This window comes from Equus przewalskii, chromosome 16, assembly GCF_037783145.1.
Source record: "Equus przewalskii isolate Varuska chromosome 16, EquPr2, whole genome shotgun sequence".
NCBI lineage: Eukaryota > Metazoa > Chordata > Mammalia > Perissodactyla > Equidae > Equus > Equus przewalskii.
This window is the reverse complement of record NC_091846.1, coordinates 67,348,028-67,372,934: the sequence shown is the minus strand read 5'-3', so window position 1 is coordinate 67,372,934 and position 24,907 is coordinate 67,348,028. Positions and strand designations below refer to the sequence as shown.

Sequence of the window (24,907 nt, the reverse complement as noted above, 5' to 3'; positions counted from 1 at the left end):
GAAATTATAAATTTGAATTTGATAAGGTAACTAAGTAATTTGCCAAAAACTATGATTTTTAAAGCACTCCACAAAGTGTCTCTTTGCTCCTAAACATCTTTAGCACATATTCTTCACCACTGAGAGATGGCTATAAGCATAACATTTTTAAAGATAGACCAAAGTATTTATTCAGAAATATCTGGCAACACATTAAAACACTACACGAATTAAATTTCCTCCTTTAGAATGGTTTCAAGGAAGAAAATTTTTTATAGTTACAGAACTCACTTAAATTTACTAATTTTTATGTAGTTATTTAAGAACCACTAACTTTCAAATAGTCTAGACACATCATCTTACATGGAAAAAAAGAAATTCTCACTTTTAATACAGAGTACTTAAATTATAACTTCAAAGTAGCTTTTAGAAAATAAGTTCAAAGTCCTGATAACGTCTAGGCAGTAAACAACAGTTCTCATTATCTACTCTGCCCACATCTGATAGCCAAGTTGTTCTGTAGCAACGTCATATTCTCAAATATTCAAGTAGTACCTCCTCAGCAGCTGTTGTATTTCTGATGGCTTGTAAGAGGAATGTGATCTTTGATTGGCCTGGGATATTCTCATAGGTTTCCTACATGAAAAGAAAAACATTAGAGCTTAGAAGATAATGTCAGAAAACTTCTTGAGTACACCAGTGAGAAGAAATGAAACAAAGAGTGGGAAAGATCTAGACATGAGGGTCATATAATCTGGGTTTGGTGTTAAAATTTTCTCCTGTGACATAAAACATACTTCAGATAGGTTAGGAAAGAAGACGTCCACGGAGTTACTTATCAAGTTCCTTTCCTCCTTTATCTCTTAAATGGATTCTTCTGATGTATGTGCACATTTTCCCAACTTTTGCTCCCTTAACAAAACTCAAGGCCTCAGAGAGCCAAAAAATTGTTGAATGTGATCTGAGCTACCATGCTACAAAGTAAGTGCTCACTCAACATCCCCGTACATCATGGAAAGCTGCTCATCTCGTCAACATCTTTTAGGCCAGATTATGAGGAAGTGGTTCAAAGTACCACTACTCACAACCACCAGACACCTCACATGAAGCAAGTCAGAGAAGGGAAAAGCAAAGTATTCAAATTCTTTATGCCACCCTTTCTTTCAAGCAAGGATTATACTAAAACCATATTATAAACATAAATAAATACGGTCAGGAGAAATTTGGCCAGGAGACTTTAGCATCATTTTAATAGATCTAGAAATCTAGGTTTTGTGACTCAGGACACTTCTTTCCTTCTCCATTAATAACATAAAATGAGAGCAAATTGGTTAACAATAAAAAGCAAGCTGACACCAATTAAAAGACTGAGTGTCAGTGGATCAAAAAATAATGGATAAACATACGACGTCTACAAAAGTTAAGGTGAAGAGAAGTATAGATTCATGTACAAAAATTCTAAAAGCAGTCTTTCACTGTGGAAAAGAAAGCATTATTTTAAGTACACTTGGACTTGTTTTCCCCCAAGAAGCCTCTTAGTAAATAAATGTAGTCCACTCTCATCTATCCACTTTAAGGGTATAATGTAGCTAACATGTTAATTTTCTAGCAGTCTAAGTTCAGAGCTTGCCTGCTTTCTAAGAGCTACCACCCCATATAAATCTACCTGGTTTCTTTGGAGAGATGTGACAAGGATCAGGGAGGGAAAACAGGGCTTCTCTGAATCCACATCTACCTTATACCTTTTACTTAGTGCTCCCCGGTAGCCCTGAGATATTGACAGATAAGGAAATAAAGGCTCAGAAGTTAATGACTTGCCCAAGGTCACAGACAATAAACAGAAGAAAGAACTCTGGTCTTGAGGTCAACTGTACTCACATCTCCCTGGCTGATCGCTCTCTCTAAATTTCACCCCTGAGGGCTCATTCCACCAAACCACCAGTTCTATCACGCAGTGCTACACAGTTTTCAAACTTCCCAAACATATCTCAGCTTGGGGGAGAGTAAATTTTGGGAAAAAGAGAATTCAAAATGTTCTGATAACCTCAACTTCCTCTAAATACATAAGCACACAGGAACAAAACAATGCTGAACACTGTCACACGTACTCACGGCTGAAGAGAGAAGATGATCTGAATTTATTTACCCAGAAATGAGATAATTTATCTAAAGATATTCACAAGATGACTGTAAAAATGGTATGTACACCTTTAGGTTTTTCACTTATCTTTATCAAAGCAACTCAAAAACCAGTATAGCCTTTTCATTTAAACAGTCTCTTGCAGCACAACAAAAATGTCTTTTTATTTTTTGCACCTATCTTAGCCCCTGATGCACTGTAGACGCTACAGATGTTTCACACTTAAATTTCCAGTGGTCTAAATAAAGTTTTGGAAAAATTTTTTCCACTAGGGTTTTGCTCTGAGAAAACCTGATATAAATTGTGAGGATCTCTAGCCTCGCCCAGGTGGGTCTATTAGTATGACAGTTATACTATGTTAATTCTAGTAAGGACTTAAAAACATTAAGTCAAATATTAAACTCTATTTCATAATGAATTAGAAGTCACTGGAGGGCGAGTTTAGTACGCATGATATCTGACTCCTGAGGGAGGGTTCTCCCCATTTGATTCGTTCTTTTGCGGCAATCCAGATATAGTATTACAACGATACCAAAACACTGGTCAAGGAGAATAGTTTGGCAAAAAGAACAGCCTTAAAATCAAAAGTGTAACTTTTTCTAGCCTAAACAGACCGAGTTCCACAAAAACGGGGTTGGTATCTTTTCCTGTCCGTATTCCGAGCACCTTGCACATAAGAGTACAGGAAATACAGAGAATATTTCTAAGAATATTACTAGCACTCGTCCAAGCAGGTTCAATGAATGTCACCAGTGTTGTGGCAAATAAAATTCCACTTCCATTTGATTCTACCATAAACAATCACACAACGTAAAGCAGATTTCACCTCCCCTCTTCCCACCCACAAAGGAGAAACGCTAATATGTACTCATCTCACTTACTCCATCAATATTTATGGCAAGCCTACTTTGTGCAGGGAAACGTAAAAGAGGGGACAAACAGCTTTTACCTAGCAAACACCATGGTTCCTCAAAAATCAGGTATATTTTTCAAAACATTATCCTCTTTCAATTCAAATCTCATTAATGAAGTTCTATATTATAATCAATGAGGAACAGTCAATGGAAAAAATTAATAAGAATACAAAATCCATGCACATGATTAACAAAACACTTAAGCTTATGCCACATAAAAATGTTTAGTCATGAACGCTATGGACATTCAATTTTGGATTACTTGTTAATTATTCATTCAATTGTGTCTTCATGTTAATTACTGTATTTTGAGACTTTAAGGGCATTTAAATCATTTCTTCAAATATCAGGAACATTTTTTGTAAAGTTAAAGAGAAAGCCCTTGAAAAAATATTAATAGAAATAAAATATAAAGACTACCAAATGGTTTATACAATGGAAACTTTTTAAAGTTTTGAAGCTCTTCAATGCTTTCAACAATATATTACAATAAAAGAAAGTCACTTACTGTACTTGATTCCATATCTGAAGACAAAACAAGTCACCTTAGTCAACAGTTTGGCATTTATGTGTCAACTAAGTATTTTTATTTTGACTGAGTAAATTACAAAGATATTTACTGAGCCCTTGCCAATTCTATAGTTCAAAAAAAGGTCTCTATTTGCTACATCAGACTGCAATACTCAATTTTATTTAGTTTGATTATTTATAAAAGGCTTGTGTCAAAAGGAAAAAAAAAGATTAAGGTATCATCACACAACTATTTCTTTTTGCAAATATTTTGCTTTTTTAGGAAGCTCTATTTACAGACCAGCTTAGTGCCATATTATATGGTGCCAGGGGGCTTTCCCTCAAACATTTACCTTTTTTGTGTCAAATTAAGAAAATTCTATAACTTACTTTACATATTAGTATATTCCAAGAATATACAAAGAAAGTAAAACGTAATATCTGAATGTTTTCACTAGGAATAAAGAGACTAAGAGAATAACAGTACATATTTGCAATTGTTCTTTATGTGAAAATGTGCTGAATGCAGCTAACTATCCCCAAAGTGATGGAAGTGATAAAAGATTTACAACAGGCACCAATTGGAATTCAAGCTGAACCAGACACTGGTATTTAGTTCAATAGACAAGAGATTCCCCACTATGCTTGACAATAGACTTAAGCAACTGGAGGGAAGAGGGAGAATTAAACTAGCTTACTAATTACAATGCTGTTCTGCTTTGTAACACATGGAAATTTCTATTATGGGTTGGGATTAAGAATTTATTTTGGTGAAAAATCACCACTAGAGTTAGCAGAAAGCATTAACATGTTTTACTAGGCATTCACATCCCACTGATAGGAGTGCAAATTGATAGAACTAATAAATGCACGTTACTTCCAAGGACAAACGCTACTTTTAAGTATTCTACAACTAAACCTGGCAAAGTCTGAAAAGATAGGTATACATGTACTCACATAGAGCACAATTTGCAAGAGCAGGGCACTGGAAACATCAATGTCCATTCATAGAAGGTTGGTTGAATCAATACTACTTCCTTATGATGGAATACTACATAGCTGCTTTAACAAACTCTCTTATGTGGCAATATGAACTATACTGAGTGAAAAATCCAAGTTGCATAATAGTACGTGTATTACAAATCCATTGACGTAAAAATGAATGTATACATACACACCTGTAAAGGTATTCTTAGGGAAGATTCACAAGACACTTAAAAGTGGTTACCTTTGGGGAACGGGATAAAAAACTACTTGCACTGTTTGAATTTTTACATGAACATGTATAATAAATGAATCAAAAGTCATTAGGATGAAGTTAATAGTCGTTTCAAGTGCTTTTTCACACAGAACTTTACTTCCAGTGTATTTACTTCGTGTATTACAAAACCACTAAGTGTAACCAGCACATCCTAAACCTATTCCAAGTCTTAACAACACTGATTTTAAAGACAACTACAAAACTTGTGAGTCCAGAAGACGACTTGTCCCTCAATTTCATTAGTCATATATAAAACAAATTTTTTCTCTGTAAAAATAACCGGCTGAACATCCTATAAAAATCTTCAATCGCATGGTGGCAAAGACCTCCACAGACAACCTAGTTTGAAGATAGCTCTGATAATGCACTTAAGAGACTCGGGAAAGTTTCTGCCCTTTCCTTGAAGTATCTCACACAAATGGGGGTCTCAACACCGACAGTATTAACATCAGTCTTCTACTGAACCAAGGGTGTCTTACTGCTACTTGGTAAATGAACTTGCAGATACATTGGAAATATTGTCTCTTGAAAGTATATATACATTTTAGAGGCCAGGAGCCAGAGGTGGTTAAAAAAAAAAAAGAGACGGAGATTTGGGTTAGATTTAATGAAATTAAAGACTTAAACATATGGCATTGGCCCAGTTAAACAACGGAAGTCCCAAGACATCCCACTTATGTCAGGAGACCACAAATCTCTAGAGATCAAAGAAAATTTGTCTTAACAGCAAAGTAAGGTGGAAGTTGCTTAGAAAGAAATCCTAAAGGCAACTTCACAAGATTGGGGGGAGGAGGGAAATCCTGCTTCTGACGTTAGGAACTAGACAGGAGACAGAGAGCAAAATGGAAATAAGCAGAAAGAAGGAGACAGGGCAAGATCTCAAAAGGAGGGGACGGGGAAGGGAGGGACAGACGGAAGCGAAGACTGAGGGGCAGGAGAGAAGCAGGGTGATGGTCAGGTGGTGGCCAGGGTTGGGGGACAAGCGGGCTGGGTGGAGACCGCGGCTGGAAGGGCGGGGGAGGCTCCCACTGGGAGAAAGCGGGAAAGGAGCGAGGGGAGCCGGGGCCCGCCCCACACCCCACATCCCCCCCGCCGCCCGGCTTCCCCCTCTGGGCGGGGGCAGCGTGTCAGGAGCGGCCGCACGTGTGTGCGAGGGGCGGCGGGGAGGGAACCGGTGCCGCGGCCGCAAGGGCCGGAAGGGCCCGGGGGCACGGCCGGGAGCCGCGGGCCGCCTCACACGTGGGCTGCGCGGCCGCCGCCCGCCCGGCCTGGCCTGCGCGGCCGAGGCGGAGCGGCCGAGGCCCGGCGGGGCGGCGTCGGGGGAAGGCTCGGCGAGCCGGCCGGGGCGCGGGGTCGGGGGTGGAGAGCTCGGTTACCTCTGCCTGTTTCCGGACCACATTGTCGGGGCTGAGCAGGTTTCCCAGGAGCAGGTAGAACTGTTGCTGCTCCGCCGCGGCCGCCGCCATTGCGCTAGGCGTGAGAGAGAAGGAGGGAGGGGAGACAGGAGCCGTGAGGCGCGCTGGCGGGCCGGCGGGAGGGGCGGGGGCGGGCCCAGCGCGGGGACCGGCACCAGCGGCGGCGCGGGGCTGGGGGGGCCGGGCGGGAAAGGGCGGGGCAAAGGGGAAAGGGGAGGACGGGGCGGGGCCTCGCGACCCCTCACCCCGCCGCGGCCTCCGGTGCCGGCGCCTCATTGGCCCTGGGCGCGGAGGGCGGGGCCGAGGCCCCTCCTCGGGGGCCGCGCCGATTGGCCACGCACCCTGCAGTGCCGTCACCGGCGGCGTGCGGCGCGGGACTCGGCCGCCCAGCTGAGGCCCGGGCTGCGTCGCGCGGGTGGCGGGCGGAGCCAGCCGGTTGTGGTGAGGGGCGTGCGGCCGGGCTGGGGAGGAGGAACCAGTTCCAGAGCGCGGGAGATTTCGTCGCCGTGGTCTGGCCGGCCTCCTTCCCTGCCTGCCCGCAGCCCCTCCCGGCGGCTCGAGGAGCGCCCCCAGCTCCAGTCCCCTCGGCCCCCGCGACCCTAAACCACCCCACATCCCGGGATGGCGCCCTTAAAACCCATTTCCTACTTAAATTCCACCCCCAGCCTCCACGGACCCCTCGGTCTGTCAGACCCTTCGACCTCCCCCAGGGCTATGACTCAGGCCGCCCCTTCCTCCCGCTGCGCTCACCAGTGACTCACGACCCTGGCGTGCCCGGATGAGGGGTTACTCAGCGCTGGGCCCTCCCGCCAGGCCTCCCCTCCCCAGCTCGCGGCCGTCTTGAGATGTCCACGTAGCGCACATGCCTCCACTCCGTCCCCCGCCAGGATCCGTGGCTATCCCCTTGAATTCCTTGTTTTTTGGGTCCCGTTCTTTTGGTGGTTGGGGAAGTTGAGAAAGACACTGCTCTCCCTAAAGCAACAGCGATTTGTAGGGCTGATCTCTCAGTGTTTCTTTTTGATTCCCAGCGGTACTGAGGGGCCCAGAGACCTGATTTCACTTACAGCACACTAATGCATAGAGAATGCATCCAACCTTCCTTTACTACTGGACCTGCCAAAGGCTGAGAGAGCAGTGTTGAATCAGAGGGCACTTCTGCTGAGCCCCTCCTGTGTCCAGTGCATTGGGCGGAGGGTGACAGTGGAGAAAAGAATACAATTCATTTTTGCCTCAAAAGGACACGACGTTCCTAGTGAGGTTGCACCTTGGCTGAGATGGAGAGTACTACACTTCCGGCGGCCCACGGTATTTAATTTAGGGAATGTAATCTCCTGCTGACTGTTCTGCTGAAGTTCTGCTCTTTGGAGTTCTGCTTAAAATACTTGCTTTTAGGTGAACGGTTTCAAACTTTGGCTGTACCCTAGAATCCATCCACTGTGCCCAGAATCTCTGGGCTGAGGCCCTGGGATCCCCATGCAATTGTCATTGCCGGCCAAGATATTTTAAAGGATTCTAATTGATTTGTGGAGAAAAGTCCCTTAGAAAGTTTTAGCTGTGACAGTGATGATGGGGTTCTCTGCAAGAGGTCTGCAGACCTGTTTTTGTAGAATTGATGTTTCTTAGATGTGACAATTTGTCATTCTTGTGAAAGACAGACCATTATGTATATTTGGGTTAGTTATTTTGCTTAATTGTTTCTTGTCAGCAGCAGACATGTCTGGATTCTGAAGAGGATTTTTCCTCACCCAAAGTTATTAAGATTTTTGGAATTGCATACTAAAACAACCTTTTTTTTTTTTTTTTTTTTTTGGTGAGGAAGATTGGCCCTGAGCTAACATCTGTGCCCATCTTCCTCTATTTTGTATGTGGGAAGCTGTATGGTTTGATGAGCGGTATGTAGGTCTGCACCCAGGATCCAAACCCGCAGACCCCAGACCGATGAAGCAGAGTGTGCAAACTTAACCACTACGCCATGGGGCTGGCCCCTAAAACAACTATTTTTAATGACTAGGTTAGCAGAGAAATAGGATGAATGGTCCAGAGGCTTGCTCAGGGTATGGCCTGATTTCTAGTTACTTTTTAACACCTGCTGTGATATGTTTTTATTGGCACTCTGTAGATTACATATATTTGTTTAATGATTATTAAATAATAGAAAGTCCAACATAAGTCTACAGACATCAAAATAAGGAGCTTCTTTTTTGATGAGGCAAAGCATAAACTTACTATTTCAGACTAGAAACAAAGCAAGTTAGTATTGGTGACATTAACTGCTAGAATATGGAATGACAGCCTGGCCTTGTTTCATTATTGTAAATATCCAATCAAAAAAGGAGAAGATGATTTTTAAGGGTAATGAATAAAGAGAGCCCCAAATGAGAGAAAGTCCTATAAACCAAGGTGGGTAACAGACATCCCGCCACTGGAGACCAGTTGTGATGTCCAGGAAACCTACTGGTGGGAACTGTATTTCCAGCAGCAGGCCTGCCATTTTGGAGAGTTTGTAGTACTCAGCCTTCTGAGAGTTTATTGTGCTGAGAAACACATTTACCATGGAGAGAATCCTGTTGGTTTTATGACTATTATCTCCCCATAAGAAAATAGCTAAGATGTATAAAGGCAGCCCACGAAAATATAAAATTTTTTTTCAAGGAGATTAGGTGGGAGAAAGTAGAGAACCTTGAACTTGAGTTGAGTGCATTTGGGTCTTTAGTCTCTTACTAGTTATGCGAACTTGAGTGAGCACATAATGTCTCTAAGCCTCAATTTCTCATCTATAAAATGGAATAATAATGGCTGTTAAGGGATGATATTATTAATCACAAAAGTTCTAACATTAAATTATAATTGGTAGTGAAGTGGAAGGGTAGAAGATTTTTAGGCTCGCTCACTCCTGTTTAGCTGTCATTGCTTTGGGCCAATTAACTGTGAGTGGGCAGCTCCTGGTGCTTTCCCTTCAGCTTATTTGACCTGATAATACCTCTATTAAGTTCTGGGGGCATATTTGCTCAGAGCAGTTACAACGCCTTGTGAAAAAGGGTGAGGTTGGGAAAATGAAATACTGGAAGTTTCTCTCAACTGGATGTGAAATCTAGGTAATTTAGGACTTTTGGTGTTTGTCAGAAGTCACGGCAGAGTCTGGTCATGACCTCTTTATAATACTACAGGAGAGAATACTCCTTAACAAGACAGCATCAGAATCCTCTCCAGCTACTATTCTTGGTTTTATGGACTTCCATGTCGATGGCAGTGTTCTAGAAATGGGAGGTGGCTGGAGAAGTTAGGCTTATAAAACCTCTGTGAAAGCTTCTGTCAACTGTGGTAGAATTTAGTCTTGTCTGTCATTTCTGGTTTATTGGGTGCTGAATATAAATAAAAAAAGATTCTCCCAAATGAACAATCTGTAATTTTTTTTTAAGTTGCCCCAGGACTCCAAGAGAAGCAGCTACTTGTCCTGGTAGTTGTAAGCACATATGTTCTCTATGTCACAACTTACTCTGAGGGTCAGTTCAGATAATATAAATGAAAGTATTATAATTGTAACTATACACAGGTATATGGTGATAGTATTATTTACAGGTATTTGCATTAATAGTTAATGTGGTACGATGAAAAAAAAGTTGGCATTGTTTCCTAATCTGTAAAATGGGAATAATATTTCTTCATAGGGGTGTTGTAAAAGTTAGGATAGTATTCATAAATGCATATAGTATGGTGTCTGTGTAGTTGTTAGTCAAGAAATGTTTTCTATTATTAGTTGGATGGATTTTGGGATTAAAAAAAGAAATAGACCTTAAATAAGCAATTACTCTTAATGCTCCATGTGATATAGATGTATGCATCAGATTTGTGTGTCTATAAAATGTATTTGTTCATTTTCTATTAGTCTCCCAATTATGCAGAATAAAATATTATGTGGAATGAGTTAAGGATAGTTAATAGACACTTGGCTGATAAATAAGAATCCTAACTCTTTCTAATATTGATGTTATTTGTTGCCTAGATAAGAGCCAGCAAAAAAGATGAGGCTGTTGAAAAGCTGTTTACTGGAAATAAAAATGCTGAACTGTTCACATTTCTTCGGCTGCTTTCTATCAAAACTTTCAAGCGCCTGCTCTGAAGCAGTCTGTTCCAGTCAGAGTGTTGCAGCCAGGGGCCAGTGAAACCTTAGCATTCCTGAAGGGCAGTGCACACAATAGGCCCTCAGCAAATTGCTGAATTGTACACAGGCAGGGAAATTTGGACTCAGTTTCTTTTGATCTGTGTCTCTCATAGCTTGAAATTCACTGAGTGTCTGCAGGTGGTCAGATTCCTTTTAGGGGGACAGTAGAGTTTGGGGGCCAGGAGCAGAGGCTCCAGAGGCAGCCAGAATCAGAATTCCAATAATGGCTTCACAACTTACATGCTGTGTGATCTTGCCCAAGTTAATGAACCTTTCTCAGCCCCAGCTTCCTCTTCTATGAAATGGAGATAGAAGTACCTTTCACCATGTGTAAAAATACTTGGCATAGTGCCTGGCACAGAGTAAATGCTTAACAGATGTTAGCTGTCATTGCTGATGCCGATTGAAACCTCCAAAATGTGTAAAGTTAATTCTGATTGCACATCTACCTGTTAGATTACTGCCTTTTTATAATCCTATTACATGAGCAGTCATGTTACAGCAATGCATAATAAATGTGATTAAGAACAAATTTTTTAAGTTTGATGTGATCATCATAGAGCATTTCAAGGTCATTTTCAGCTTTAAATGCTACAGTTGCACTGTCCAATGTGGTAGCCACTAGCCATTCGTGCCAACTGATCACTTGAAATGTGGTAGTTTGAATTAAGGTGTGTTTTAAGTGTAAAATACACACTAAATTGCAAAAACTTAGTAGGACATTAAGAATAACTAGCAATTTTATATTGATCACATGTAGAAATGATAATATATTGTGTTAAATAAAATGTTAATTATATTTATCAATAAATTGTAATTATTAACTATAGTAACAATTCTGCCTGTTTTTACTTTTTAAAATATGGCTGCTAGACACTTTAAAATTACTTGTGATTTGTAGGTTCACATTATATTTCTACATTATATATATTATATTAACTATATATTATATTTATATTGGACAGTACTTTGCTAGAGAATAAAATAAGCAACTAGCTACACATAGGGGTCCTACATACTTAGTTCATTTAGATTTAGGAAGTGACGTCACCCAGTGAAAATCAGTTACCTTATAGTCGTTTCCGTTGCTTCCAGTTTTCTGACTTGATTCTCACGGATTTGGAGACATGGTACAGTAATTTCTGAGCAGTGTTCCTTGCTTAGGAATTTCCTTTCCCTGCTGGTTGGACATTAAACAGATTTGTGAATCTTTAGAAGGTAAGGAAGACTCCAGATTTGATCCTGTAGAATAAATCCTTATAAATTAAATCAAGGACTGGTTAAGAGCTGGGGGGAAGGAAGAATACCTTTTACTTTTTTTTGATGTCGATTTTTTTCATTGAAGTGTGGTAAATGGATTTAAAAGCCACCATTTGCTGCATTTTAACACCTAAAATAACAATATACTTAGCAGAAGAATTTAATTTTTAAGTTAAATGGTTTTCCTTAGAACACAAATAAGTTGAAAGTAAAAGGATGGAGAAAGATATACCGTGCAAACAGTATCCAACAGAGACTGAAATGCCTCTACTAATGTCAGACAAAATAGATTTTAAGACAAAGTTGTTGTCAGAGACAAAGGAGGACATTTTATTATGATAAAATGGTCAATCAATCAGGAAGGTCTAAAAATTATAAACACATGTACCTATCAACAGAGCCCCAAGATACATGAATTGAAGGGAGAAATTCAACAAAGTAGTTGGAGATTTCAATCCCCAATTCAATAATGGAAAGGACCATTAGGGAGAAGATCAACAATAAATAGAAGACATGAAGAACACCATACACCAACTAGACCTCAGATATCTGTAGGACGCTCCATCCAACAACAGTAGAATACACATTCTTCTCAAGTGCATAGGGAACATTCTCCAGAATAGAACATGTGTTAGGCCATAACACAAGCTTTGGTAAGTTTAAAAGGATTGAAATCATACAAAATAGTTCCCTGTTCACAGTAAAACAAAATTAGAAATTAAGAACAAAAGGAAATTTGAGGAATTCACAAATAAGTGGAAATTAATCAGCATACTTCTAAGTAACAAATAGGTTGAAGAAGAAATCACAAGAGAAATTAGGAAATACTTTGAGATGAATGAAAAGAAAAATACATGGGATGCAGTGAAAGAAGTGCTCATAGGGAAACTTAGAGTTGTAAACATCTACATGACAAAGAAGAGAGATCTGAGCCAGCCCTGATGGCCTAGTGGTTAAAGTTCAGCCCTCTCACCACTTTGGTGGTCCGAGTCCGTTTCCCAGTTGCAGAACCATACTACCCGTCTGTCAGTTGCCGTGCTGTGGTGGCGGCTCATATAGAAGGACTAGAAGGACTTACTACTGGGATGTACAACCATGCACTGGGAGAGGAAAAAGAAAAGAGGAAGATTGGCAGCAGAGGTTAGCTCAGGGTGAATCTTGCCCTGCAAAAAATAAAGTAAAATTAAAAAGATAACAATAAAGAGCTCAAAAACAAAATGAGCAAAATACTTGAGCAGGCATTAAAAAATCAATCAATGAATCAATAAAATAAAAACAAGGGAGATCTCAAATCAATAATCTAATCTAGTTTCTTAGAAACTAGAAGAAAACCAAAGCAAGTAGAAGAAATAATAAAGACAAGAAAGGAAATAAATGAAAGAGAATAGAAAAACAATAGAGAAAAATTTGGTTTCTTAGAAAAGATGAACAAAATTGACAGGCTTTTGGCTAGATTGTCCAGGAAAAAGAAAAGATTCAAATTACTAAAATCAAGACTAATAGAGAGGGCATCACTACAAAGCTTTCAGCAATAAAAAGAATATAAGGGAATACCATGAGCAATTGTATGCTAATGGATTAGATAACCCACATGAAATAGACAAATTCATAGAAAGACATAACTACCGAAATGAATTCAAGAAGAAATAGAAAATCTGAATAGATTTATATAACAAGTAAAGAGATTGAATTAGTAATCTAAAAACTTCCCACAAATAAACTTCCAGGACTAGATGGCCTCACTGGTGAATTCTACCAAACATTTAAAGGAGAATTAACACCAGTGATCCTGAAACTTTTCCAAAAAACGGAAGTAGAGTGAACACTTCCTCATTCTATGTCATCCTGATACCAAAACCAACAAAGGTAGCACAAGAAAACTACATGCCAATATGAATATTGATAGAAAAGTTCTCAACAAAACCCTATCAAACTGAATCCAGTAACATATAAAAAGGATTATATAGCATGACCTAGTGGAATTTATCCCAGGAATGCAAGGTTAGTATAACATAAGAAAATCAATCAATGTGGTACACCAAATTAATAAAGTGTAAACACCACATGATCATCTCAATTGATGCAGAAAAAGCCTTAAACAGAATCCAACATCCTTTCATGATAAAAACACTCAACAAACTAGAAATAGAAGAAAATTTCCCTAACCTGATAAAAGCTATCTCTGAAAAATCCACCGCTAATAAGATACTTATTGGGGAAAAACTGAATGCTTTCTCCCTGAGATCAAGAACAAGACAGGAATGTCCATTCTCACCATTTTTATTCAACTGTATTAGAGATTCACAAATGGCATGATCTTACGTGGAGAAAAATCTGATTGATCCACAAAAATGCTATTAGAACAAATAAATGAATTCAGCAAGGTTGCAGGATACAAGATCAATATACAATAATCACCTATATTTTCATACACTAGCAATGAACAATCAAAAACTGAAATTAAGAAAATACCATTTACAATAGCATCAAAAAAGAATAAAATACTCAGGAATAAATTTTTTTTTTTTTGGTGAGGAAGCTTGGCCCTGAGCTAACATCTGTTGCCAATCTTCCTCTCTTTGCTTGAAGAAGATTGTCCCTGAGCTAATATCTGTGCCAATCTTTCTCTATTTTTATATGACAGATACCGCTGCAGCATGGCTTGATGTGCGGTGTGTAGGTCCGTGCCCAGGATCTGAACATGCCAACCCCAGGCCGTGAAGCACTGCATGTGAACTTAACCACTATGCCACTGGGCTGGCCCCCTCAGGAACAAATTTAACAAAACAAGTGTAAGACTTGTACACTGAAAATTATAAAACATAGCTAAAAGAAATTTAGAAAGATCTAAATAAATGGAAAAATATTCCATGCACATGGATTGGAATACTTAATATTAAGATGGCAATAGTCCCCAAACTGATGTACAGATTTTAGGCAATAGCTGTCAAAATTTCAACTTTTTTTTTTTTGCAGAAATAGGCAAGCTGATCTAAAATTTGTATTAATTGCAAGAGACTACAAACAACCAAAATAATCTTGAAGAAAACAAAAGTTGGGAGACTCACACCTTGATTTTAAACAATTTTTTTTTTAAGATTTTTTAATATTTGTTTTCCTTTTTCTCCCCAAAGCCCCCCGGTACATAGTTGTATATTCTTCGTTGTAGGTCCTTCTAGTTGTGGTATGTGGGACGCTGCCTCAGCGTGGTTTGATGAGCAGTGCCATGTCCGCGCCCAGGATTCGAACCAACGAAACACTGGGCCGCCTACAGCGGAGCACGCGAACTTAACCACTCAGCCCCGGGGCCAGCCCCCTCACACCTTGATTTTAAAGCTTGATTATAAAGCTTACAAAATCAAGACACTGTGGTACTGGCATAAGGACAGACATATAGATTAATGGAATTGACTGGAGAATCCAGAAATAAACCTTCTATTTGTGGTCAACCTTATATTTGATTTTTGACAAGCGTACTGTGATGGTTAATTTTATATTTCAACTTGGCCAGGCTATAGCGCCTAGTTGTTTGGTCAAACACTAGTATAGATATTTCTGTGAAGGTATGTATGGAAGTAATTAACACTTTGAATCAATTGACTTTAAGTAAAGCTGATTAACCTCCATAGGGTGGGTGGGTCTCATTCAACCAGTGGAAGGCCTTGTTAGCAAAGACTGAGGTTTCCAGAGGAAGGAGTAATTCTGCTTCAAGACTGCAATGTAGAAACACCTGCTGGCTTGCTCTGGAAATTTCAGGCTCAAGACTGCAACATGAACTCTTCCCTGAATTTCCACTTGCTGGCCTGCCCTATGGATTTCAGACATGCCAGCCCCCCCAATCATGTGACCTAATTCATTAAAATAGATCTCTCTCTATATATCCAGTTGGTTCTGTTTCTCTGGAACACCTTGACAAATACAGGTGCCAAGACCATTCGATGGGAAAGAATAGTCTTTGCAACAAAAGTACAACTAGATATCCACGTGCAAAATAATGAAGCTGGACTGCTACCTCACACCATATAGAAACCTCAAAATGGAGTATAGACCTAAATGTAGGAGCTAAAACTATAAAATTCTTAGAAAAAAATATAAGACTAAATCTTCATGGCCTTGGATTAGGCAACAGTTTCTTGGATATGACACTGAAATCACAAAAGACAAAAGGAAAAACAGATAAGTTGGACTTCATCAAAATTAAAATCTTTCGTTTCAAAGGAAACCATTAAGAAAGTGAAAAGTCGGGGCTGGCCCAGTGGGTGGCACAGCAGTTAAGTGCGCATGTTCTGCTTCAGCAGCCCGGTGTTTGCTGGTTCAGATCCCTGGTGGGGACGTGGAACTACTTGGTGGGCCACGCTGTGGTAGGTGTCCCACATATAGGTTAGAGGAGGATGGGCATGGATGTTGGCTCGGGGCCAGTCTTCCCCAGCAAAAAGAGGAGGATTGGCAGCAGATGTTAGCTCAGGGCTAATCTTCCTCAAAAAATAAATAAATAAATAAATAAATAAAAAGAAAGTGAAAAGTCAACCCATAGATTGGGAGAAAATATTTGCAAATCATATATCTGATAAGGGACTTGTATCCAGAATATATAAAGAACCGTTATACTGAATAACAAAAGGCAACCCAATTAAAAAATGGGCAAAACATTTGAATAGACATTTCCCCAAAGAAGATAAAAGAATACAAATGGATAATAAGTACTTTAAAAGATATTCAACATCATTAGTCATTAAGGAAATGCAAATCAAAACCACAATGAGATATCACTTCATGTCCACTGGAATAGGTATAGTAAAAAAGACAATAGCAAGTGTTGGTGAGGATGTGGAGAAATTGGAACCCTCACACCTTGCTGATGAGAATGTAAAATGATGTAGTCAATTTGGAAAAGTTTGGCAGTTTTCCCAAAGTTACCATGTGACTCAGCAATTCTATTTCTAGGTATATGCACAAGAGAAATGGAAACATATGTCTACGCAAAAACTTGTACATGAATGTTCATAGCAACACTATTCATAATGGCCAAAAAGTGGAAACAGCCCAAGATTATACCAACTGATGCATAGATAAACACAGTGTGGTATATCCATACAATGGAATATTATTTGGCAATAAAAAATGAAGTATTGATACATAATACAACATGGATGAACCTTAAAAACATTATGCGAAGTGAAAGAAGCCAGACGTGAAAAGTCACAGTTTTTTGGTTTCATTTGCATGAAATGTTCAGAATCGGCAAATCCATAAAGACAGAAAGTAGATTAGTGGTTGTCAGGGGCCTGAGGTGGGAGTAGAGGGGGCAGGAGAGGAGGGGAGGTAATGTGGAATGACAGCTAATGGGTATGGAGTTTTTGGGTGATGAAAATGTTCTGGAATGTGATAGTGGTGTGGATGCGCAACTCTGTGAATATACTAAACATTCAATTGTGCACTTTAAAAAGGTAAACTGGTATGTGAATTATATTTCAGTAAAGCTATTATTTAGAAACTGCTTTTCCTTAGAGAGCTGAAGAAAATCGTTCCAGACCTCAATTACTGAGTTTTTTCTATTTTCACAATATTTTTAACTCAGTTCAGAATACATGGATGATAACATTCATAACCCTCAAACCTTCTGAACATTCCTAAACCATTATTTTGGGGGGGGAGGAAGGAGAATGGGGACGTTCAGATCTGATTTAGTCTATATATTTTCCTCTCCATTTGCTCTTTATAGCAAGTATCTTACAGTTTGGACACAATGACATACACATTTTACCTCATGCATTATGATGACATACCTAGTGGAATATTAATTGTGACCTCAATCCACATCTCAAATTTGTACCCACTGGCAGAACAGATTTTTAATGGTCTGTAGTTAATGAGGTAGAAACAAAAGGAACTTTATAATAGTTCATATTCTTCAATTCTACCCACTCTGTGTGTAATTCTCCTTTATGCCACATTTTTCTGTATTAGTATTTATTTAACAAACATTTCATTTATTCACTTATTTAGCAAGTATTTATTGGTCACATTCTCTGCAGGAAGGCTAGGCTATGGGATTCAGTGGTGAGCAAGTAGACTGGGTTCCCACCTTCATGGAGCTTATAGTCTTGAGAAAGAAGTCAGATAGTAAACAAGTAAACTGAGCAGATAAGATAATTTCATATGGTGAGTGGTGGAAAGAGGAGGATAATGGGATCAAGAATGACTGGGATGAGACTTGGCTGCTTCTTTAGGGATGCAGTGTTTTGAGGGAGGTGATATTTGAACTGAGACTTGAAGGATGAGGAAACAAGTGACAAAATGGGGGAAATTCCCCCACGCAGAGGAAACAGTGAATACAAAAGCCCCAAGGCCAAACTGAATCTGGTGTATTCCCATGAGGAAAGAAGGGTATAGCCGGGGGCTAAGCTGTGAGGGAAGGGGCGGAGGGTAAGCAGGGGCCAGATGGCCCAGGGTGTTGTGTCAGTTCAATAGTGTGACTTATTCTAAGTGGATGGGAAGTGTTGGGGGATAAGTAAGGGATATGACCAGTTTTAACAGCTCATTTAACGTTTAAACAGTTTTAAAAGGTCATTCAGGCTGCTACTTAGAAAATAGACTAGGGGCCAGCCTGGTGGCGCAGGGGTTAAGTTTGCTCATTCTGTTTCAGTGACCCAGGGTTCACCGGTTAGGATCCCAGGTGCGGAACTACGCACTGATTGTCAAGCCATGCTGTGGCGGGAGTCCCATGTATAAAGTAGAGGAAGATGGGCACGGATGTTAGCTCAGGGCCAGTCTTCCTCAGCAAAAAGAGGAGGATTGGCGGCAGATGTTAGCTCAGGGCTAATCTTCCTCAAAAACAAACCAACAAAAAAGTGGAAATAGACTGTAGGAGGAAAGTGAGGAAGCTGGGGGAGCATTAGGAGGTCATGGTAGTACTCCAGGTCAGAGAAGGTGGTGGCGTGGACTACAGCGATTGACAGTGTCCCAAGTGGTCTGATTTAGATATTTTTCTTTCGGAAATAGAGCAGGATGCAGGGTCCAGAGGCAGATCCAAGTTTTGTGGGACCTGAAACTTATACAGGCTCCTTTGTAAGAAAAATAAAAAACTAAACACAAAATGAGTTGGAAATGAACCTTGGAAGGGTTCTGTGCAGGAGAAAGGCCTGGCAGCTTAAGCTTCATGAGCCTCATGGTGGGTCCTCCTCTAATGGGGGCGCAATGAGAAATCAAGGATACCTAGGTTTTGAGTCTGAGCAATGAAGATGCTATGAAGGTGAGGATGTGTTTGGGGTAAGGTCTGGAGAGAAGAAAACAAGAGTTGGGTTTCATTCGTGGTAAGTTTGAGATGCCTAGTAGACAACCAAATGGCGATGTCCAGCAAGCAGTTGGACAGAGGGGCCAGGAGTTCAGGAAGAGGGTAGGACTGGGAATATCAATTTAAGTCATCACATTCATGGCATTTAAAGCTGTGGAAGTGAGTGAGATCGCTGGTGAAAAGAGAAGAGGATGTCTCTCAGCTCTTGGACATCCCAACACTTAAAGGTCAGGCAGGGGAGGTTTATAATTCACACATAATGCAAAAATAATCAGAAGAGGGAACTGTGATAATACATTGACCATTAGTCACCTTAAATTCGAATTCCCTTTTGATCTCTGGTTGCGAGGATTTCTTTAATACCTAGAAATTCACCAGTGAATGTAAAGATCTTTGGAAGAACAAGTAGGCACAAATGCCAAAGAAAAGGTCGATTATACAACATTTTATTTGAGGGAATTATTTTTATTTTTTATACTTCAAGAGAAGTAGTATTTACATGGTACTAAGGAAATGTTGTTTTCTCTAATCTTCAACCATTCAGCTCTCCTACATTCTAATGTACTTCTCCACCTCTCACTTAGGATGCTTTAACAATATGGAATGAAAATATTCATTTAAAGAAATTAGATGAAACTAACACTAAGATGTCAAATGCTGTCCTTCTCCCATCTCAACCTAAGTATTTATCTAATTAGTTTTATTTATGCTTAAGTTTTTGCTTGATTATTAGAGATAATACACCTGCCATTTTAAATAATATGGAGGGGGGAAAGCAGGAATGTGTTTGAAGTTCTATCTGCTGTGTGAAATAAGAATGAGATTGGAATCATGTTATAAAAATGCTTGTGTTACATGGACTCAGTTATACCACAGGCCAAATATTTTCTCCTAAAACATAATTACAGATAGAAAATTTTGATAGAACTCAGCTTAAAATGGGAATGTTGGTATTTGTATCTAAACACCATCACTATAAAGGGATCCCATTATGTTATGATTCAGGCTGCTTAGACTCAGCTTACCGAGTCTCCTGTTCTTCTGGGGCTCTGCCCAACAGTCAGGAATTGACTGTTTAGTGGTTATGAGATTGAGAATAGTGGCTAAATCGCTTCTGAGGAAAGAGGAGGACTATTCTATTTAAAAACGAGAAGAAAATCATATATTTAAGCTGTTAATTTTAGGAGAAGTTTTAGAAGTGACAGATTATAATGGATAAATCAAGGTAGGAGACAGAAAGTGAAAAAGGTACCCTTTTTAATAAGGTGGTCAGGGGAGACCTTTCTGAAGAGGTGACATTTTAGCATCCAAGAATGGATTACTTAATGGAAATTAATTTTATGCAAGAGCAAAGTTATTTAAAAGATTAATATTAACAATATTCAACCATTTTTTACATCAGATTTTTAACTCATAATAATAATAATAGCTAATAATAGGTACTGCTCTACCATTACTAACCCGTTGTGATCCTGAACTGGGCTCTCAGTGCTTCCCTGGGCCTCTGTTTCCTCATCCGTAAATTGGGAGCGTTGGACTAGATCCCTGGGGTATCTTGCCAGCTCCAACACTGGAGGCTCTTTAAGTCAATGATCACACTGTGTGGATATGGAGTGATGACTCCAGAGGCTACTTAGGGTTGCTCATCCCGAAATGAGATTGCTCTGGATCTCTGGGATTTGAGGTCTTCCGTCTCTGCCTGGCTTTTAGAAGTAAGGTGTTTTTTTTTTTACCCCACTTTCCCTCTCAGTCAGCTGCCACTTACTACGGCTGCCAACATAACATGACAACTGTCTCTACTTGTCAGCTGCTCTCATCATCTGGTTTGCTGCACACCTTGGAAATCAGATAACCAAGTACATTAGATGGTGTGAAATAGAGGCAGAGAAGGGAACTGAGTATATTTCCCATAGAGCACCATACATGAGCTTGACAATTATTTGACCACTCAGATATTTTTCACTTGGGGGTTCGTGACTGTGCTCCAGAGGTTTGACTCTCCTAGGATGCTAACAATGCCCTGGCACAAAGCTATCCTCACTACTGGCGCTATGGAGGGTCCAACATGTATCCACAGAAACACGTGACAAAGCGGTAGAGCAAAACTGTTAAGGAAGGTCTAAATGAAGCTTTACAGAATAAAGGCCTTGCTTGCCATTCACAAGTCCCCCATGTCTAATAATTTTCTTTGTCAGATGCCGTTTTGGGTTTTTCATACCTAGTTAGGGGATTAAGTTCTAGGAGAAGCAGTTAAATAAGGTAGTCCGTGAAATAAGTGGTCTTTTGACTGCTTAGTGATGGATTTAATTTTTCCACAATGAAAATGAACTTTGCTTTCCCTCATTTACTTGACTAATGATCTCTGAAAATTAAGACAAAATTTACTCAGCCTCTGAGAGGACAAGACCATAATGTATAGAGGCTGAGACGGAGACTCTAAACATTTTAAACAGAATTTACTTGGAGATACTTGAGAAATTAAAGCCCCTAAGAGTCAGACTGCTTTTAAGCACTTTTTTTCTACAGGACAGTCTGGTACAAAGTCCTGGTGGATTGGACTTTGATTAATTGGTGAATAGAAGTTGGAATGATGGAGAAATGAATATCATAATTGCAGGAGAAAATAGTAGGAGCTTTCCATTATAAAGGATATAAAGAACACAATTAGCAGTGGCCAGAGGCAGAACAAAATATGTCTGATAATTATAGTCTTACTCGGGTGCTGCAAGGATCCTGATCAGCGAAAACAGCTGTGCCTGAACATGGGCCCTGGAAAGGTTTCTCCCCGGAACCACCTAAAGGAAATAAAAATTTATTTGGACTGTTTCAGGATGGCTACCTGGAAAATTAGGACAATAGTCTACATTCTTTTGAGCAGCTCTAATCAAGTGATGCTTTATTAAGTACATGGAGGCAGTTGCAGCTAATTTAGGGCACAATATCAAGGAACAATGAGCAATCATGGAATTTTCACTCTTTCATTCTTGGTTTCTGTCTGGGAAGTTCTCAGAATCATTTTTTTCTGGCCTTTCCTTCCTTTTAGGCACTGCTCTGGGACGCCAGAAGGTGAGAGAGCTGAAAGGCCCTCCTGGATCTCACACACAAAGACTTTCCGTCGAGTATCACCCTCATTTGTCCTTCAGTGTGGATTAGGTTCTTAAATTTTTTCATCTAAATTTGAGGTTTGGGAATTACTTACAGTAGTCAAAGCTGTTCTTGGCACTATGGTTGCTCCAGTTGTGGGATGTCATTAATCCCACAGTTCCGACCTCATGGCTCAGAGATGTCACCATGGAAACATCTGACTGCAATTATGACCCGGTGCAGGTGAGCAGCACCGTCCGCTTGGCACATTTCAATCTGTCCACCACTCAAGCATTACAGGCCATTCACACATTTCATATATTATGGGCTATCCCAACTGTACCCAAAACTGTAGAAGGGGAAGGGAGCTCTGGCCTTTGACACCTCAAAACTCAAAACTCACGCTATTGAGGGCTACTAAGATTGGGTACAAGCATATCATCAACCTCAGTTTTGAAACTATATGAGGATTTTCTTTACCTATGGGTTTCAATTCTATTCTACTGTTCAATACTGAAAAAAGAAACTGATCTCTTAAATAGACAGATACGTTTATATGGAAGCAAAAGGAAGCCAAATTCCCTAATAAATAAGTTTATGGCATTTGGTTTGTAGTTCTCATATGATATATTATTTTATCAAGTTTGGCCTAGATTGTCCTGGTCCTTGATGACCGAGTTTTGCTACATTTAGTATTTCATCATTCTGTGTATTAATTTTCATGGAAATTAAAACCAAACTTTTTGGTTTTTTAAATTGTTTCATAAGACATGTGCAGACCCCTTTGAATGAGTAATTTTTTCTTGGTAAAATGTGAGGTCTAAGCACTTTCAAGGTCTCTGCAAATCCTGAAAGTTCTTTAGCACCATTCTTTGCTTCTTTGTCCTCACCTCCACAATGTGTTGTTTGTTCTGACATTTTGGCTCATGAACAGAGGTGATGGCAGTGAGGTGTCCTTGTGGCTTTTTGCTCAAGGATCTGACCAAGAGTCCAAAACCAGAAATTACGCAGGTTAAGAATCAACGATTGAATGATTATAAGGTGGTCGGAAGATGTATGAAGAACATATTAAAAGAATGAACCCCAGTCATTCCTCCAGCTCCTCTGATATTGATCAGTTGTTGGGTGATGTCAGCTGCCCTGGCTGACCCTTGGGTACTCCAAACCTACACCAAAGACTGGATTCAGGGAATAGTTATTGATTTCTTCATCGTCAGGCACAACAAGTGGAAGAATAGTGGAGTAGGAAGCATCCTGGAGGATAAAGGGGGGCTGGAAAATCAGCTATATAGAGGACTGTGGTGGATATTTTGTATGGCCCTGTTTGCCTTTTATTCCCCTTTATCTTGCCACAGATGAGCTGTGAGAATCTGGGATAATCAGAAAACTCCATGACTTGTTTTTCTTCTCCTTTTAAAAATGCAAACCTTCTAATGATTATTGACATATGTTGTCCTTCTTCAGTTAACAATAGATTCAGATCCTTCAAGCTGTTCATATAGCCTTCACAACATTCCCTTTAATTCTACTATTCAGGATGGAGGTGTGTGTGTTAGTGATAGATAATATAAATAGCTTTTGTTTAAAAACAAAAAAAGAAAAACTACAGTCTTTATTTATTTATTTTTTAATATATATATATTTTTTGAGGGAGATCAGCCCTGAGCTAACATCTGCTGCCAATCCTCCTCCTTTTTTGCTGAGGAAGACTGGCCCTGAGCTAACATCCATGCCTTTCTTCCTCTACTTTATATGTGGGATGTCTGCCACAGCATGGCTTGACAAGCGGTGCCATGTCCACACGCTGGATCCGAACCGGCAAACCCGGGGCCACCGAAGTGGAATGTGCGCATTTAACTGCTGCGCCACCAGGCTGGCCCCTCCAGTCTTTATTTCTTAAATAGTCAATGAGCTCATATTGTGTTCAAGTGATCAACTGTGGTGCCTTCAGCTGCCCAAGAAGTGGTCATAACTTTTCACTCTTAACTCTCAAACGTTACATTACATCTACCTACTCAAAAGTGGATACGTACTTATTTCCTTCCTACCATCATTAGCCTTAATTTTGGGAATGTCGAGCCTACAGACTTAAAAAAAATACTTAAAAATAGTTTTTAAATGTTCACATTTAAATCAAGCGACATAATAACTCATTACCAAGATAAAGGGAAAGGCCCGGGAGCAAAGTGCCAGCTCTTCCTATCCGTGGCTACACCCTTCATGAACATGTGTATAGTGAGACCCTGCTGAATTGCTTTTCTTGAGGTGCATATTTTCATGCTACATCATACGTTTAGTGAAACAGCTCAGCTATGCTCATAGCTGGGGTTGAAGATGGACCATCCCATAATGTAATTCAGACAAAAACTGGGTTTATTTTTTCAGACAATAATTTCAAAGTGCCGCAGGAAATGAAGCACATTTGCCTGCTGGCTCCTTTCTGTTCCAGTTTTTGCAGCAATATAGAGAGTCTGTTTTGCAGGACTTATCACTCCTGCCAAAAGACCTTCCTGAAATGCATCTCCATATATCCTCTACTCAAAAGTTTATCTCTCCAGGAAGTGGGGACCTTTTGTAGCATTTTATCTTCAGCTTCCATTCTATGAAAATCCAACTTAAGACAGGAAAATTCTTTCAAATCGTAGTTTCATGGAACTAGAAAGGACTAGAAAGAATTTGAATTCATTTGATTAGGACTCATATAAATCATATAATAGCAGACTAGACCTGAAGAAACCCAGAGTTTAAGAATTGAATCTGTGCTTAACGTTTCAAAAGCAAATTTTTCATGGGCAAAGGATCTGAATAGACATTTCTCCAAAGAAGATGTGCAAACAACCAATAAGCACATGAAAAGATGCTCAACCTCATCAGTCATCAGAGAAATG

General features: G+C 39.8%; 1 protein-coding gene across 4 annotated transcripts in view; it reads right to left on the bottom strand.

Moving 5' to 3' along the window:
• The window catches only part of IPO5 (importin 5), a 55,690-nt gene extending 33,265 nt beyond the window's left edge, over window positions 1–22,425 (bottom strand). The window contains exons 1-5 of one of the 4 annotated variants that reach the window (XM_070579099.1): window positions 22,135–22,425; window positions 21,651–21,730; window positions 11,451–11,558; window positions 6,181–6,274; window positions 535–615 (exon numbers count right to left, since the gene is read on the bottom strand). In XM_070579099.1, the coding sequence (XP_070435200.1) occupies window positions 535–615; window positions 6,181–6,270 (171 nt within the window). In that variant the 5' untranslated portion in view covers window positions 6,271–6,274; window positions 11,451–11,558; window positions 21,651–21,730; window positions 22,135–22,425. Of the gene's footprint in view, window positions 1–534; window positions 616–6,180; window positions 6,524–6,969; window positions 7,212–11,450; window positions 11,562–21,650; window positions 21,731–22,134 lie in introns of those variants that run through there. The other 3 variants (XM_070579098.1, XM_070579100.1, XM_070579097.1) reach the window with 3 other exon arrangements.
• Window positions 22,426–24,907: the final 2,482 nt, after the last annotated feature.